At 50.8% G+C, this 14,053-nt stretch overlaps 1 protein-coding gene across 4 annotated transcripts in view; it reads left to right on the top strand.

The window, feature by feature from the left end:
* Positions 1–2,604, top strand: part of SERINC2 (serine incorporator 2) — a 26,139-nt gene extending 23,535 nt beyond the window's left edge. For all 4 annotated transcript variants that reach the window (XM_011955462.1, XM_011955464.1, XM_011955466.1 and 1 more), the window contains 2 exons: positions 924–1,148; positions 2,017–2,604. In XM_011955462.1, coding sequence (XP_011810852.1) covers positions 924–1,148; positions 2,017–2,152 — 361 coding nt within the window. In that variant the 3' untranslated portion in view covers positions 2,153–2,604. The remainder of the gene's footprint in view (positions 1–923; positions 1,149–2,016) is intronic.
* Positions 2,605–14,053: the final 11,449 nt, after the last annotated feature.

Below are 14,053 nucleotides of genomic sequence, written 5' to 3'. Positions count from 1 at the left end.
TAGGGTGGGTAGGGTGGATAGGGTGGGTAGGGTGGAGAGGGTGGATAGGGTGGGTAGGGTGGATAGGGTATGTAGGGTAGGTAGGGTGGATAGGGTAGGTAGGGTGGATAGGGTGGGTAGGGTGGATAAGGTGGGTAGGGTGGAGAGGGTGGGTAGGGTGGTTAGGGTGCGTAGGGTGGGTAGAGACACACTGATGCACAGCAAGGGGTAATTTCTCAATTCGCTGTTGTGGTGGGACTGGAATCCAGCTCTCCTTCTTTTCGCCCTTTTTTGGAAATACGAGTTGGTTTTTCAAAAATTTTTATGTCCCAAACTATCAAATTCTCTTAAAAACATCAAGGCTTATCACAGAAAAGCATGACATACAATCATTACTGCTGTTCTTTTTTTAGTGTAAGCACGAAGGGAAGGGAGGCCATTGGTAAAACCACCTGACACTAATAAAATGGAAACTTAAAATTAACGGCAAACGAACGTGATTAATTATTAACATTCTTAATGGATGTAGTACCTGGTATGGTGCTTTGTAGTATTAGGTACTCGATAACATGTTTATGGAAGTGGCAAAGGCACAATCCTAACAATAGTGACTGTTGATTGAATTTATATTCTGTGCCAAGCACTATGCTGGAGACCTTACTTCATTATTCCATCTAGTCCCCCTAGCAGCCGTCTAGAGGAGGTACGATTATCCCTTATTTTACAGACAAGGAATCAGAGGCTCAGAGAGGTTAATTGTTTTGCTCAAGGTCACACAGAAAATGGGAGTGGGGGTAGGGGTAGAGTTGAGAGGCAAAGCAGTTTGTTAACTCCCGGGCCCTGTAACCGGGTCGCTGGCCTCCGAGGCTCTGGGACCATTTGTGTCCAGTGTTACGACCAACGCCAGGGCTATCTATTTGCCCACCTTCCTCCCTCCCCTGCAGTCTGCGCTCCTCAGACCACCGGCAGGTGAACAGCCTGATGCAGACCGAGGAGGGCCCACCTATGCTAGAGGCCACACAGCAGCAGCAGCAGCAGCAGGCGGCAGCCTGTGAGGGCCGGGCCTTTGACAACGAGCAGGACGGCGTCACCTACAGCTACTCCTTCTTCCACTTCTGCCTGGTGCTGGCCTCACTGCACATCATGATGACGCTCACCAACTGGTACAAGTGCGTAGCCCGGTGGGGCATGGACAGAGCCCAGGGGTGCGGGGGCAGGTCCACACATCTCTCCTCACTGGGTTTTCCTGATGTCTGCTTAAGGCTTGGGGGTAGGGGTGTGTACTGAGGACCCTCCATAGAGCCTGCCCCTTCCCTGCTCCAGTTTCCCCACCAGTGCCTTCATCTGCTCAGCTCCTGCACCTTCACTAGGAGGCTGAACCGGGGAAGGCACAGCAGCTGGGGCTGGGCCTGTGCAGGGCAGGTGGGGTTTACAAATCAGGGGTCATGGGGTCAGATTTGGGCTTCATGGTTGGAGGGTTAGGATGAGGATGTGGAGTTCAGAACCAAAGTTACAAGCTCAAGGATAGAAATCATGAGGTCTAGGGCTGGGATTGTGGTCATTTAGTGTCACAAATTTGGTCATTTGGTTAAAGTTAAAATTGATAGTAGGAGGCCATAAAGCCAGGATTGAAGTGGCAAGGTCAAGGAGCTAAATGACGGTAATAAGGTCAGGAGCTACTCCTAAGTTACAGGATCAAAGGTCAGAATCAAGGGTAACGGTCAGGACTAAGGTCAGGAGCTCCAGGGTCTGAAGTTCAGAGGCTAGGATTGAGGTCCCAGAATTAGGATCACAAGGTTGGAGACCAGGAGGCAGGTCACGATCTCACGGACTAATACTGGACTCAAGATGGGAGTCGAGGTCAGGAGCTCTGTCCACGGTCACAAGGCCAGGTGTTAAAAACGTCAGAGACGGATTGGGGTTCAGGGGAAGAGCCAGAGTTGAAGTCAGGGGTCACAAGTGGGTCGTAAGGCCAGGGGCCAAGACAGAAGTCACCAGACTGGGCACCGGGCTCATGGGGAAGATGGCGTGTTCCAGGCCCGGCGAGACCCGCAAGATGATCAGCACGTGGACCGCCGTGTGGGTGAAGATCTGTGCCAGCTGGGCGGGGCTGCTCCTCTACCTGTGGACCCTGGTAGCCCCACTCCTCCTGCGCAACCGCGACTTCAGCTGAGGCAGCCTCACAGCCTGCCACCTGGTGCCTCTCGGCTCAGTGACAGCCAACCTGCCCCCTCCCCGCACCAATCAGCCAGGCTGAGCCCCCACTCCTGCCCCAGCCCCAGGACCTGCCCCTGAGCCGGGCCCTCTAGTCTTAGTGCCTTCAGGGTTCGAGGAGCCCCATCCCCCTGCCACACCCACGCGGTGGAGCTGCCTCTTCCTTCCCCTCCCCACGGTTGCCCATACTCAACATCTCGGGATGAAAGGGCTCCCTTGTCCTCAGGCTGCTGGAGACAGCCGCTCAGAGCCGCTGGAGGGCAGAGAGCTCCCACCACAGTGGGGCATCCGGCACTGAGGCCATGGTGTTCCTGGCCACATCCCCCAGGGGACCCTGTCCCCTTCCTGGACTTCGTGCCTTACTGTGTCTCTAAGACTTTGTCTAATAAACAAGCCAGTGCGTGTGCCATGTTCTGTGCCCCTCACCCTCAGCACGGAGCCCCACTGCATGGGGGCCGGTGTGGGGTTTGGGAATGGAATGTTAGGGCAGAGGAGGCTGGGACATCAGGGCCAGACCAGGAGGAGCCTCAAAGGCAGACAGAATGGCCTGGGCTCTGTCTTCTGGGTCATGGAGTGCCTGAGGGGAGGGGGCCAATGAGGAAGGAGGGGCAAACCAGGGTTTTGGGAAAGTGGGGTGTGTCTGGTGGTCAGAAAAGGAGACCCTGGAGGCAGTGGGGCCAGCAGGAGGCTGCCCAACCATCTGATCATCCGAGGGAGAGCAGTGAGAGAGAGTCACGGGGGGTGGAGGGGGCGATGACAGGGCCAGAAGGTGGTCTTCAGGGCCCGTCTCACCACGGCCTGCCTCAAGATCCTGCCCACCTCTGACCTGCCTGGAATCATTACCACCCTTGGTACCTGCCCTGATGAGTGAAACCCCAGGCCTGGGGGTGCTGTGGGGAGGAGCATGTGCTCTTGAGTCAGCCAGGCTGGCCCCAGTCCCTCTGTACCACGGAAGCCGTGGGGCTGCTGTCCAGCTCCAGATGGGTCCTTCTCTTCCCTGGGCCCTAGTTCCTCATTCATTGGGAATAATGCCACCCATTCCTAGGCTGTTGTGAGGATCAGAGGAAGCAGCCCATGCAAACTGCCTGGCACAGTGGATTCTTGAGAAATAGCATCAGCCCCCATCTTGCAAGGGCAGAGAGATGTCAGGGTGACTGACAGGCTCCTGGCTAGGGCCCCAAGGCCTGGTCTTGTTATGATGATGGACTGCAGGCCATTCATCTCTTCCGTTTGTGGGGATAAAAAATAGGTATGAAGGTGCTGGGGATGGGTGCTGGGGACACAGCCTGCCTCTAAGGCTCTCCTGGGTTCTGGGGTGAGTGCGCTGGTGGGGCTGCACAGGGACCTGTGGGGTCACCGAGGAGGCAGGACAGGCATCTGGAGGATGTGTAGGAGTCAGCTGGGCCAAGAGGCGCCACAGCGATGAGGGCAGGGGAACAACACAGGAGCTGAGGGTGTGGGGTTCAAGGACCAGGGAGAAGCCAAGGTGGCCAGGGCGCAGAGATGGGTGGGGTGGGGAGGTTAGTATGAGCTTGGAGACATGGGCCAGGCCAAATCACACAGGCCCTTGAGAGTCATGGTGGGGAGACCAGACATAATCCTGCTGGTAGTGGGGAGCCACGGAGGGTTTTAGAGCATGGGAGAAGTGGTGAAGGTGTGGGCTGACCATGGAAAGGTCCTACATGATTTGGAGCACAGCAGGGGCATGTCATTTTAAGATTGCCGTTTTAGAAAGGTTTCACTGGATAAGATGGAGGGGAGTGCAGCAGCTGGAGGCAGGTGCCAGGGCTCAGGGCAGAGGGAGTTGGGACCTGCTGGGTCAGGGGCCGAGAGGGCTTCTGTCGCTGCTGGAATGGATCTTGCAGATGTTCTTGTCCCTGATGCCTTTCAGCTAACAGAGACCCCTCTCTTCAGAGCAGCCTGAACCTCCTTCCCCCAATCACAGATTTTGCTTTTTTTCTTATTTCACCCTTGGGAGAAAAAGCCCACATTGTGCTCTTGATAACCTTTTCTTTGCATTTGTGCAAGTGGGCATTTTTTTCTTTCTTTTTTTTTTTTGAGACTGAGTCTCACTCTGTCACCAAGGCCTGAGTGTAGTGGCACGATCTCAATTCACTGCAACCTCTGCCTCCCAGGTTCCAGTGATTCTCCTGCCTCAGCCTCCTGGGCAGCTGGGATTACAGGCACACACCTCCACGCCCAGCTATATATATATATATATTTGTATTTTTAGTAGAGACGGGTTCATCATATTGGCCAGGCTGGTCTTGAACTCTTGACCTCAGGTGAGCCACCTGTCTCAGCCTCCCAAAGTGCTAGGATTATAGACGTGAGCCACCACGCCCGGCTTAAGTAGGCAATTTTGTCCAGCTTTTGTAGCCTTGTTGCTTGCTCTATAGGTTTTAAATTATTCATTCAACAAATGTACTGAGCATGAGTTCCTTGCTGGGCTGGGCTGGAGTGGGACTGGCTGGGAAGGGGCAGGGGCCAGGCTGAGGAGCCTGGCTAGGGAGCTGCAGGTCCCCAGTGTGGAGGTCACCATCTTTGGGAAGTCACCTCTAATCCCCCAGGTAGGGCTTACCCCTGTGTCTCCTCAGCCCCTGTTCTTCCCTCCAGGCATTGGCTATGCTCATGAACCTGCTGGTCGATGTCAGGCCTGACCAGCTGCCCACCTAGGACCCAGGACGTCCACCTAGCCTGTCTGCTGGGTGCCCCCTTGTCTCCTGCTGCCCAGCATCGTGGTTTCCACATACCCTCCTGTCTTCCCTTCTCTTCCGTAACCCTCATCTTTCCTCCACCTCCTGTTCTCCATCACCTTCTCTTTCTCAGTCACCTCCTCTTCTCCATCATCCTCTCTGTCACTTCTCTTTCCTCTTACTCTCCTTTGTCACCTCCCCTCCTTTGTCAGTAGGTGGGAGAGGCCCATAGGATTCCACTCTTTTTGTCTGCCAGGCCCTGACACATTGGGCTTCGCTGCTGGACTAGTAATGGGGAAAACACTGCCCTCAGCCCTGAGGGCCCATGCTCTGCCCCTGGATGCTGTGCCGCAGTCCCCAGGCCTGGGCAGCTATCACTGCAGAAATACCAGTGGCAGCCTCAGCTCTGCCTGTCCTGGCGCATCTTTGGACCCAGGCTGTGGAATGAGTATCTGAGCAGAGTGAGTGCAAAGCTTATAGGTCATGTCAGGAACACAGGCAGTGTGGTGCATGTGAGGAGCCTGCCATTCCCAATCCCTGTGCCCTTTCCTGCCTCCATCACCAAGGCTGGAAAAACCAGGTGGTCACTTTGCAGCTTCCCTCAGAGTTAGGAGCCTTCAGGCTAATTAGATCTAAGTGGAAATGTTCATGGACATTTCCAGGAGTTTTTGCTTTCCTGTTACACAGCACTGCTTCTTCCTTCTCCTCTTTGGACACAACCACAGTGCCTGGGGCTGCAGCAGCTGTCTTGGGACAATGAGGCAACAAGTCTGAGGATGAGAAACCAATCTGGAGAAGATGGTGTTCAGAAAAATAGGAAGTTGGCAAGGCACGGTGGCTCATGCCTATAACCCCAAGGCACGGTGGCTCATGCCTATAACCCCAACACTTTGCGGGGCAGAGGCAGGAGGATCACTTGAGTTCAGGAGTTCAAGACCAGCCTGGACAACTGTGAGGTCCCATCTCTACAAAAAATAAAAAATTTGGCCTGGGCATAGTGGCTCATGCCTGTAATCACAGCACTTTGGGAGGCCAAGGCAGGAGGATCACAAGGTCAGGAGTTTGAAACCAGCCTGACCAACATGGTGAAACCCCATCTCTACTAAAAATACAAAAATTAGCTGGGTGTGGTTGTGTGCACCTGTAATTCCAGCTATTCAGGAGGCTGAGGTAGGAGAATCTACCTCAGGAGGCGGAGGTTGTAGTGATCTGAGATTGCACTACTGCACTCTAGCCTGGCAACAGAGCGAGACTCCATCTCAAAAAAACACACACACACACACACAAACAAAACACTTGTAATCCCAGCACTTTGGGAGGCCAAGGTGGGTGGACCACGAGGTCAGGAGATCGAGACCATCCTGGCTAAAACTGTGAAACCCTGTCTCTACTAAAAATACAAAAAATTAGCTGGGCGTGGTGGCAGGCACCTGTAGTCCCAGCTTCTTGGGAGGCTGAGGCAGGAGAATGGCGTGAACCCGGGAGGTGGAGCTTGCAGTGAGCCAAGACGGCGCCATTACACTCCAGCCTGGGCAACAGAGCCAGACCCTGTCTCAAAAAAAAATAAGGAAAAGAAAAAAAAGAAGAGTCTGGGTCTTTGACGCATCTTTAAGTTGCTACATCAACTCTGCTATCCTTGACTCCAGATGCCTGTTACGTGAGGAGGAAAACAAACCCCAATACATTTAAGCCCCTGTTAGTTGAGTGTTACTTTCCTTGCAACTGAATATATTGCTAACTGATATGACTTGTGAGATGGTCATTAATTTTAGTGAAAATAAAAATAACAAACAGGAGAAACCTGTCTCCATTACTCAGGGACATTGGCTGTCAATAGTGTACTGTGTGTGCACAACCTCCCTATATTAATGTGTATATTTATAAACATATATATTTTATATATGTTTGTATAATATACATACGTGTTTACCAGTAGGATAAATTATGACAAGATAGTTTTTTGAAGGTTTTGGGCCTCCTTCCCCCTTTTGGGGGAAATTTGTGGGGGCGCAGCAAGCAGGAGAGAGTTACCTGCAAAATATAACTCCTCTCCTAACTCTGGTTTCCAAAAACCTGGGTTCATGGCGGAGCTCCTGGGTAGTGAGGGACGGGGCAGTGATGGAGGCAGCACAGGGACTTCCTGGAGGGAGAGGAGAGAGTGAGTCACAGTTGGAGACCTCGAGAGAGAAAAGCATAGTCTCCAGCCCAGATCTGCAGTCTGCCCTGGTGGGCTGGGACAGTGGGTATTTTGGCAGTAACCAGTGTGGATTGGTGTCGGATGATGCTAGGTTCTTCTCACTCTGCCCACTGACTTACTGCTACAGGTGACCCCAGGACTTTTGTTCTGTCCTGGTGAGGGACGTGTGCGTGTCAGGGAGAATGATGAATGGGCTGAGGCTGAATTTCCCACCAGCATGGTGGGATGGAAAATTTGGATAGAAAGTTGATGCAAAGCAAATGGGTCAGGTGCAGTGGCTCATGGCAGTAATGCCAGCACTTTGGGAGGCAGGGGCAGGAGGATCACTTGAGCCCAGGACCTTGAGACCAGTCTGGGCAACATAGTGAGACTTCATCTCTATCAAACACAAAAAAATCGGTCAAGTGTAGTGGCATGCACCTGTAGTCCCAGCTACTTGGGAGGCTGAGGTGGGAGGGTCCTTTGAGCCCAGGAGGTTGAAGCTGCAGTGGGCTGAGATTGTGCCACTGCACTCTAGCCTGGGCGTCACAGTGAGACTTTGTTTCCAAAACAAGGGAGAGAAAACGTTGATATAAAGCAAATGATCGATGCTGTTTCTTGCACACCTGTGAATTGAGTGTCATATCCACTTTATTTATTTATTTTTAATTGCATTTTATTTTTAGACAGGATCTCAGTCTGTTGCCCAGGCTGGAGTGCAGTGGTGAGATCTCCACTCACTGCAATCTCTGCCTCCCAGGTTCAAGCGATTCCTATGCCTCAGCCTCCTGAGTAGCTGGGACTACAGGCGCGCGCCATCACGCCTGGCTAACTCTTGTATTATTATTATTTTTCTTTGGTAGAGACCGGGTTTCACCATGTTATTCAGGCTGGTCTCAAACTGCTGACCTCAAGTGTTCTGCCCACATCAGCCTCCCAAAGTGCTGGGATTACAGGCATGAGCCACTGCACCAGACCTCAAATCCACTCTAAAATAATTTTAGATATAATGCAAGGTTATGGTTTGTTTGTTTGTTTTTACTTTTTCTTTTTGAGACAGAGTCTCACTCTTGTTGCCTAGGCTGGAGTGCAATGGTGCAATCTTGGCTCACTGCAACCTCTGCCTCCCCTCAAGTGATTCTTATGCCTCAGCCTCCTGAGTACCTGGGATTACAGGCATGTGCCACCACACTCAGCTCATATTTTTGTATTTTTAGTAGAGACAGGGTTTCACCATGTTGGCCAGGCTGGTATCAAACTCCTGACCTCAAGTGATCTGCCTGCCTCGGTCTCCCAGAGTGCTGGGGTTACAGGCGGGAGCCACCGCACCTGGCTGCAAGTTTATGGTTTTTGAATAAAGCTCCATTTAAACAGTATAGGAGTATGAAAAGTATTTATCTCCTTGAATTTTTTCAAGCAGCAGCATAAGACTCTATGGAATGAATATTCCATCGTTTATGTAACTAATCCTCAATTGATGGGCACCTAAGTTGCCTTCAGTGCTTTGTTGTTTTGTTTTGTTATTGCTACCATCTGTGGCCATGATGATTCTGGAAGCTTGCTGGACTCCAGGAAGAACATGGGCTTCAGAGCCAAGATCCTCCAGGTTCTCATCTCTCAGCTTTGCCCCCCAGCTGCCAGGGACTCTCTGGGCCTCAGTTTCCCCATCTGCAGAATGGAGAGCGTAGTAGTATCCACCCCATGGCATGCTGCCTGGGTTAGTGGGAGCACATCTGTAAAGGGCCTAGCACCATGCTGGGAGAGTGGGGGCCAAAGAAGATATAGCCCCTTCCTTTCCCCGGCTATCAGTCCTCAGGTACTAAGAGAGAAGGCTAGGCTGATAGATGAGGTCACCTTAGTCTTCCCCCTCCCTCTAGGGACACCTGCCTTTTGCCCCTCTGGAGGTGGCTGTGAATGGCAGGTGGCAGGATGTCGGGGGAAAATGGTAACAGGAGTCAATGTTTATGGAACTGTTCCATGTGCCCCACTTTGAAGGAGCTTTAATCCCTATAGCAAACCTGCTGGTGTACAGAGCAAGGAATTCGAAAGAGAAGAGGGAGATGGAGACCCTGACCCCTAGTCTAATTAGCCCACTCCGTATTCTCTGCATAGCCTTTTTTCTTTCTTGTTTTGAGATAGAATCTTCCTGTCACCCAGGCTGGAGTGCAGTGGTGGTATCATAGCTCATTGCAGCCTCAGACTCAAGCGATTCTATTGCCTTGGTCTCCTGAGTAGCTAGGACTACAGGCACACACCACCACACCTGGCTAATTTTTCTTTTTATTTCTAAGAGAGATGAGGTCTCACTATGTTGCCCACGTCTGCATGGCCTTTGTTACTGGGTGTAATTATATATCTAATTATATTCTCTGACTCCTCACATGGTCAATGATGGTGAGAATCTATCTTTGTTGTTTATAGTTTCCCAGTGCCTAGAACAGAGCCTGATAAAGAGAAGGTATTCAGCAAGCGCCGGGTTCATTGATTAACTGACTGACCATCTGAATGAACATCAGTTGATTCTGCAGCAGCCATGGGAAAGCCTGGGGACAGGAGTGGTGAGTTTATAAAGGAGTTGGGAGAGGAGGAGCCCTGGGCTAGGTCAACAGACCTGGGCTCTGTTTACTGAGGTGTGCAGGGTCAAAGCACAATTGTGAGAAATGACTGTGAAGCTGAGACTTGCAGAAATGGTGAGAGCCCAGAGGGGCACAGAGAATGGGGAGAGTGCATGCAGGGAACAGCACCTGCAGAGGCTCTGCAGGGAGAGGACAGGGCCGGTGTGATGTGTAGGGGCTGGAGCTCTGTGGTTTGGGGTGAAGCTGCAGAAGGGAGAAGGGCAGGGCTATGTGGTTCAGAGGTCGCAGGCTGGGCCCCAAAGGCGTGTCTGGTTTGGCCCTCGCCGTGTACGAAAAAACAAGAACAGGCAGGGCGTGGTGGCTCATGCCTGTAATCCCGACACTTGTGGAGGCCAAGGTGGGAGGATTGTCTGAGGCCAGGAGCTTGAGACCAGCCTGGGCAACATAGCAAAACTCCGTATCTACCAAAAAATACCGAAATGAGCTGGGCATGGTGGTGTGTGCCTGTAGTCCCAGCTACTTGAAAGACTGAGGTGGGAGGATCACTTGAGCCCAGGAATTCAAGGCCACAGTGTGCGATGATTGTGCCACTGCACTCCAGCCTGGACAACAGACTATGCTTCTGAAAAAAAAAAAAAAAATCAAACAAGAACTCAACACAGATTGTGATACTTGGCTACGGAGCGCCTTCTCCATCCGCCCCACTTCCCACTGCTCCTCCTCTGCATTCACCTGGTACTTCATCCTTTAAGGGACCTGTCTGGCGCATGAAGACATTTATGTTTGCAAGCTCTGATGCAGGGCCAAGTACTGTGATCAGGCTGTTGAGAGTGATGAAGATGTTGTCATGGGGTCACCAAAGAAGCCTGATACCACCCTGCTCTGAAAAGGCTCAGCTTTTCTCCATTTGACTTCCCAAGAGGTCCCAGACTGGTGACATCTTAGCCTGTGAGCGTAGAAGGGCCCTTGGGAGACGGCAGTACTGTATGGTGGTCAGATCCCGAGTGTGGAGTCAGGCAGGCCCAGGCTTGCATCTGGCTCCTCCCCTTACCTCACCTCTTTGGGCCCCAGCTTCCTTGTTTGTAAAAGGGATGATGAGCTCCTACGCACAGGGTTGCTGGAGAGATGTAGAGACAAACTGCACTTAAAGCACTCCGTGCAGGGTTTGGATGCATCTTCTTTGACTATGAGCTGTTCTGGAAAACCCGATCACTTTCTCATTTGTTTAACACGCCAGGGTGTGAGGGTTTGGCCAACTATAGCTGAGCTGGAACACAGTCTGCAAGATTGCCCTCACTTCTTCTTCTCCCCTTTTTTTATTTATTCATTTATTTATTTATTTTTTTAGCTAGAGATGAAGTTCTGCCATGTTGCCTAGGCTGCTGGTCCCCAACTCCTGGGCTCAAGCAATCCACCTGCCTTGGCCTCCCCAAATGCTAGGATTATGGGCATAAGCCACCATGCCCAGGCAACCACCCTCACTTCTTTTTTTTTTTTTTTTTGTGACAGAGTCTCGCCCTGTCACCCAGGCTGGAGTGCAATGGCGTGATCTCAGCTCACCATAACCTCTGCCTTCCGGTTCCAAGTGATTCTCCTGCCTCAGCCTCCCGAGTAGCTGGGATTACAGGCATCCACCACCACACCCAGCTAATTTTTTGTATCTTTAGTAGAGACAGGGTTTCACCATGTTGGCCAGGCCTACCCTCACTTCTGACATCAATTGCAAGTCCAGGAATTTCCAAAACCATCCTTAAATTTTGTTATTCACTAGGACTCACAGAATCCACTGAAAGTTATTGGGCTCAGGGTTACAGTTTATTATAGGGAAAGGATAAAGATTAAGATCAGTTAAGAGAAGCTGTGCATAGAGCAGAGTCTAGGGAAGTATCAGATATGGAGTTCCCACTGTCCTCTCTCTCTGAAGCCAGGATGCATTACTTTCCAGCATCCACGTATGATGATGTGCATGGAGTATTGTCAACCATGGAGGCTCACCTGAGCTCTGGAGTTCAGCGTTTTTACTGGGCCTCCATTACACAGGCAGCATTGATTGATTGCCCATGTGGCTGATTTCAGTCTCCAGGTCAACTGAGAGTGTGACCCAGAGCTCCTCCCCTAAATCATATGGTTGGTTTTCCAACCCTACATCCAAGTGTTGCTATCTGGCTAGCCCAAGACCCCCAGACAAACAGAGATTACTTACCAAGGACAAAGGCCAGACCTCTTTTTGGCAAGCTTAAAGTCTTTACTGTACACAAGGTCAGCCTGGAAGACGGACCTGACTTGTGCCCCTTGGAAGATCCCAGAGGAGCCACCTGGCCTCTACCTTCTCTTACAGCCTGAAAATTCTGGGGCTGGCAGGTTAAGGGCATAAGGTAAACGGTTCATACTTACTGAGCACTTGCTATGTGCCAGACAGTGGCTCCACCATTTCCATGCATCATATCAACTAACTCTCCCACCCACTCCCTGAAGTAGACATATTCATGCTTCTATTTCATGTATGAGAAAACTAAGGCAAGAAGTGTCATCCAAGGCACACAGTCAATAAGGTGCTGAGCCTTGGATTTGAACACAAGTCTAGGTGATACCTAAGTCCACACTCTCTGCTCTGCTACCTTCTATATTCTAAAAGCATGGGTTTGGACTCAAATATATTGGGTTTGTTGACCAAAATTAAGGCTGTTGAGGCAGAAGTAATTTGATAAAAGTTTGTCAGAAACCAAATGTGAGGATTGACCTGGAAGACACACCAACACAATTAGGCGTCTTCCCAAGTCTGTAACAAGTGGGATTGCTTTTATAAGAAAGTTTAGGAGAAGGGGTAGGGGGCTCCTCATTTCAGATTTTTCCTTTCTCATTGGAGGGCACGATACAGAGGTTACAATCATTGACCACAGGTTATATCACACAGATGAAAATGCTCTACATGTAAGGCAGTAAACTTCATGATTCAGACACAAATCAGCGTTCTTTTCCATGTCAGTAGGTTACATATTAATCCACACGTCAACAGTTGGAGGAAGTCACATAAGATTTGAGGGACTTGCGATAAGATTCTGTATTCAGGGACAGGATATTGCCATGAATCACAAGACCTTTCCCTGGAGGTAGATTGGGAAGCCTGCCAAATGTGACCTGTAGGTTATCAGGTTCAAATTCTAGGCTTAGCTGCATCTGGGTTGGGTGGCCTCAGCCAGGTCAGGGATCCTCTGAGCCTCAGTTTCCTCTTTGATAGCAGTCAAGATGCCCTCTCAGGGGCCTTTGCCTCCTTGTTGGCCTCCTGACTCTGTTGAGATTGTTTACCTAATGCCTCCACAAGCCTAGGGATTGCTCAAGTTGGGGGGAGGAATCATAACTGATGCATTCTGTCACCTTCCACTCCCCAGGGCCTGGCAGAGAGCAGACTTCTGTAAATGTTTGCTGTTGTTGAAGTACATTGGAACACGCCCCTGAACCACCAGGATCCAGAACCTACTGAGCAGTCAGAGGGCGATGGAGGCCCGGAACTTTTGGGTGTCCTCAGAGCTGGGTGCCCAAAGTGGGAGGACCCCTCAGGTAAAACCTAAGACCCTAGTCACACCTCAAGTAGAAAACATGGACCCTAATCCTGGAGACCTGGCTGGGGTTTAAGTCAGTGCCACTGACTTGCAGTGTGGCTCTGGGCAACAGGTAGAACTCTTCTGGCCTGGTTTTCATTAGTAAAATAAGGGGTAGTTTTAGGCAATTTGACAGCTAACATCTGTTTCCTGTCTTGGCCCAATGGCCCTTAGGAGCTCTGGTCCAGGTCCTCACAGAAGAGTCTGTGGTGGTCTCTTTGAGAATGCCTCTTTCCCTCTGGTCTCAATGGCCTATTACTGGCCCAAGTGTCCTCCCATCACACACACACACACGGATTCACATACACATGCATGCATGCACATATGCACACACGTGCACATTGCATGTGTACACACACGGAGATGAGCATACTTGCACACAGCAATGCATTCAACAGACTGACATTCAATATCCATTCACCCCACTTTTCTGTGCCTTTGTCCCATGCTGCAGGGGGTTCTGAGTTAGAGCCAGGGTTCCCCTCACATAACAAAATTAACCATTTTAAAGATACAATTCAGTGATATTGAGTACATTCACAATGTTAAGCAACCATCGCCTCTATCCAGTTCCAAAACATTCTCATCACCGCAGAAGGAAGCCTCATACCCATGAAGCAATCACTCCCCATTCCTCCTCCCCTCAGTTTTTGCAGCCACTAATCTGCTTCCTGTTTCTGTGGGTTTGCCTATTCTGGATATTTTATATGAATGGAATCATACACTCTGTGACCTTTTGTGTCTGACTTCTTGCACTTAGCATAATGTTTTTAAGGTTCATCCATATTGCCCTTCCTTCCTTCCTTCCTTCCT

Source organism: Colobus angolensis, unplaced genomic scaffold, assembly GCF_000951035.1.
Source record: "Colobus angolensis palliatus isolate OR3802 unplaced genomic scaffold, Cang.pa_1.0 Scaffold4, whole genome shotgun sequence".
In the NCBI taxonomy this organism is placed as follows: Eukaryota; Metazoa; Chordata; class Mammalia; order Primates; family Cercopithecidae; genus Colobus; species Colobus angolensis.
This window is presented reverse-complemented; position numbering and strand designations above follow the sequence as displayed.